Source organism: Amblyomma maculatum, chromosome 2 (assembly GCF_055883805.1).
Source record: "Amblyomma maculatum isolate TAMU_Amacu chromosome 2, ASM5588380v1, whole genome shotgun sequence".
NCBI classification, from domain to species: Eukaryota; Metazoa; Arthropoda; class Arachnida; order Ixodida; family Ixodidae; genus Amblyomma; species Amblyomma maculatum.
The window spans coordinates 160,734,456-160,738,689 of record NC_139345.1 but is presented as its reverse complement, the minus strand read 5'-3'; the positions used below and the strand labels follow the sequence as shown (position 1 = coordinate 160,738,689).

The 4,234-nt window shown below is 47.8% G+C and overlaps 1 protein-coding gene across 1 annotated transcript; it reads right to left on the bottom strand.

Annotated features, from left to right (window-relative positions):
• Positions 1-1,838: 1,838 nt before the first annotated feature.
• LOC146200307 (uncharacterized) lies at positions 1,839-3,998 on the bottom strand. The gene is made up of 2 exons (XM_084592913.1): positions 3,808-3,998; positions 1,839-2,102 (listed from the first exon to the last, which is right to left on the bottom strand). The coding sequence occupies exons 1-2, from the start codon at positions 3,973-3,975 to the stop codon at positions 1,839-1,841; spliced, it is 432 nt and encodes a 143-aa protein (XP_084449039.1). The 5' UTR covers positions 3,976-3,998.
• Positions 3,999-4,234: the final 236 nt, after the last annotated feature.

Genomic DNA, 4,234 nt, shown 5'->3' with positions numbered 1-4,234 from the left:
CCAACTGCGTCGGCTGCAGTGCAAAACCTGCGTGAGAATTGGGTGACCGTGTTACGTGACTGTCTCCTGCTTTCAAACGAAGACGTAACGAGGCGGGGAGGGCACACACATGCTCTCGATATGTTTCCTTTGCTCGCCAGAACCTGTTTACTGCCGAGCACTTATTATCCAGTGCGGACAAGGACTCGACGCACCTGGGCAGCGTGTGCTCAAGAAGAAAAAAAGAACAAAAGCCCGTCATTATTTTTTCTGTTTCCCTCTTTTTCTATTAGCCTTTTTCGTTGTCATAAAGCGGGTCGTTGCTGTTCTAGCATTCCGGTCAGTCGATGTATGGGGCCAACCGGAGTTACATATCAGGGATAGTCGACCATGAATTATGTTAGCAATTTTTTTTTCATCACTGAAATAGATAAGTTAGTATCCTGTTCCTATTGGCGCTTGTCGTTGCTGCAAGCAGTGCCGTTAAGGCTGTACGGGCCTTATAGCTTTCCCACCGTCGCATAAGATTTGGTTCGGCTTAGTTAACGGGGTTTAACGTTCCAGAGGAACACGGGTTATGATAGACACCCCTTGGCGGACACAGGATGACCTACGACCATCTGGATGGTTTGCCGAGTACACAGTCGTTTTACTTTCTGCCGCCATCTAAACACGGCCAGCATTGAACCCGCGGCATGGGCTTCCGTAACAAAACACCGTAGCCACTAATACACAACGGCAAGGCGTAACATCTTTGTCAGGCCTAATAGTGTCGTGTGCTTAAGCGTCCCAGCGTTAGAAAAGCCTATCTTTGCGTTGATGCATCTAAGCAAGAAATAAAAAAATATGTACACTCTCCTAATGTCTGAGCAACAAAGATCGTCGCGTGTAAGACAAGAACAACAAAAAAGTAGTAAAGGGAATTGAAAAGAGAACAGAAAGCAAAGATATTCAAACAAAGGCTGATTCCACAACACCAAGAAGAACAGACGTTCGTCGTGAAGGTTGATTTTCTTTTTTCTTTAAATTGGGGGGGGGGGGGGGGGGGGGGGATAAAACCAAAGATGGTTGGATGAAGCACGAAGAGCGACCGCAAAGAAAGGGAACTTTTTTAATTTTTGGTGAACACTGTATGGAGAAAACACAAGGCAGGAATGTTGATACTATCAGCCGTTCAGCGTTGTAGGCAGACAGGCAGCATTAGCTGCCAGCATTTCCAATCACTGTCATTCACTGTTACGAGAGACGCAATATACAAAAACAAATTTCGGCGGCTGCTTTTCGATGGAGGCGAAAAGCTAGGCGCCCGTGTGCTGTGCGATGTCAGTGCAAGTTAAAGAACCCCAGGTGGTCGAAATTTCGGGAGTCCTCCACTACGGCGTCTCTGCTAGCCTGAGTCGCTTTGGGACGTGAAATCCCACAAACCAACCCAAACCAAACTTTAATTGCTTTCTGTAAATCCCTTTGACTACGATGCTTTTTCCCAAGCAGCCTAGCCTTTTATCGTCTCTTTCGATGTTATCTCATATCATCAAGGAATGTACTAAATGTCGGCCCCGTGCACATTATGCGCCTGCAGTTCGTCCACAGCTATATCCTTCATCCATTTCCCAAAGGCGCGTCTCAGTTGTCCATCCAGAGTCAACCATTTCAGACTTTTTCCTTTCCTTACTGCCTTCACCTCCTCCCACAAACGTGGACATTTCCCTCCGCTTCCTAATAGTACTTCTTTTTTTTTTTTCGCTAGGACAAAAGCATCCAACCGGTACTTAAGAAGGAGTTCCGGCTTCACTCACCTGTACATGACAGAGAGTTTGGCAGCGTCCTATTTACAGAAGTGTGCGGTGGTTGGGTGGTTCTCAGTTGTTCTTGGTGGCGTATTTCTTCTCTCCCTGCTCGATGGCCTTTGTAACGCGATCGAGGACGTCAGCGAGTCCGTCCAGGATGGCCGGGTTGATGGAGGGCAGGCTGAAGGTCCTCTTCTGCCCCTCTCGGAAGAAGAGGCTCACGCCCAGCAGTGGAAGCAGCAGGCCTCCGAGGCCAAGCATCAGCAGCATGGGCACCGCGTTGGTCAGCATCGACGGCAGAGAGGACACCAGGCCGGACATAAGGCCGGAGATGCCCTGCACGAAAGCACGTCCGTTATGCATGAGCACGTTACAGGTGCGCCACAAACTACGACTGCTTAGTTTCGCTTTCTCCCGAGTGAGGCCCCAAAATGCGCCCCACTGCAGCGTCGATGAGCATGGCATTTTCAAAACTCCGAGGACTATCGTGGATATTACGATGGGCTGCGTGCATCTGGGAAATAAGGAGCCTAGCAGTAAAAGTTCAAAAATTAACTACATACCATTCGTTAACCAACCGGCTACATAGCACGCCTTAGTTCTATTATGATGCACTATACAACTGACAACGCTATGCCAATAATGAAGAGTCCTAACTAGAAAACCCTAGTTTTCAAAATTACGGGAAGTATAGGTTGAAACACCCTGTATACATCAAGCCCCGCAAAGCGTATATGTACGCTTCTGTTCGCACTGATTTATTGCACTCCGAAATTAGTAGGCGAGGGCTGCATAGCGAGACCCGACCCGTCTTTTCTATTACATCTTTTATTTCAAAATAGTAGTCCCCATTTCATCAAAACATTGTTGTCAAAAAGTATCTACTATATAACCGTAGCTGCAAGGAAGAATATAAAGGCAGAAGGGGGCTGTTGCTTTTTATTTGAAGGCGCTGGAGGCTAATTAGCATTTAACGCGACCCGACACTGCGAGCAGTGTGCAAAAAGCCCCCGTTTTACGGAGCAAGAGAAATACTCCTTTTAAGCCACTGTCAAAGTTTACGGTTTGCTTTTCTCCCCATTACTCTAATTTATTGGCTGTAATACATCGACTGTAATTTATGTGGGTATAGCTCGTCTGGTGACAATAACGCTGAATTTATTAGCATGAAGCTTAATGCTGCTGTGATTGTGTAAATGTTCCAGTGGAAAATCTTTCTCCTGGTCATGCATTATTCGCAACTTTGGAAAAGCTGGTGTTTACTAGGCCCAGATAGAAAGAGTTAAGTTTTGCTTGTTGCCTCCAATCTCAGACTTGAATCAACGAGGAACAGCGACGACAGCACAAGCACTAAGTTGCGAATAGCCGTTTTATTTTTTTAGTGGTAGAAAATTAAGCTGCCTAACTTTTCCAGTCTCGTGTCTCCACACATTCAGTCCTCCTGCATTATAAATTTCAGCTTACGAATCCCAGGGGACTCGGTCCCAGTCATAAAAGCTGACAGCCCTCGCCGTCACATTTATTCTTTCAGCATTAGCGACCGTACGTCTATCACGTGATATGTGTCACCTGCTGTCCCACCCTTCGCAAGCCATGAGATTCGTCCGCGGCTACGAACAAAGCCGAAATGGTTTCGGAGTTCTTCAGGGTACCGCATAAACACTTGAACATGCAATGTGAACCACAATACCTGAATCTCCAAGCCTTTCTGAACTCCTAGTTGCGCAAGCAGGGAACTTTCGGCAGTTTAGAGGTCCTCTGGGCTTTGTTAATCACTCAGCGTTCTAAAAAACACCACCTCGAGAAGACATTAGAAGCGGTGGCTCTTCCATCAATATTTCAGGTTTTCATCGCTCCAGCACGCACTACCTCCTTTTGATTTCTATTTAGCAACCCAATACGCGATATCCTCTAGGGCTTCTCGCAGAATTCAGGTCAGTATGAGCAGGTGCCTTATTGATTTTTATTCAGCAACGACATCCGGGCATCTCACGAGAAGTTAGGCGTCTCCCAAAGAGAAGAATTTCCAGGTGCCACTGACCTGCGTGAGCGTGGCTGCGATTCCACCGGCGGCTGCAGCACCGGCTGAGCTCTGCCGGTTTATGTTTGTCTGGTAAAGGGCAGCGTCCGGGTACACAGCCTGTGCCACGATGATCCACGTGCTGGCCAGCACCAGGGCCACCAGCGCAGACGCCTGCTGCAACCTCATGGCTTGTGTTTCCTTCCGAGTCCTGCCGCTGCTGCTCTACGCTGGTCCTCGCTCAGGCCCGTCTGCGGACACGGAAAGAAGGGCAGGTTGGGAGGGAACGGTTAAATCTTCGGAATGCTGCGCAAGGTGAGTGAAATAGTTGCGCAGAGTACGTGGCCAGAGAAGATTGTGCATCCCCTTGTCCGGCTATGCTGTCAAATGAATTGACCGGTACGTAATTGAGATCGGACAATTAGTCGATTTACAAGACCTGGATATT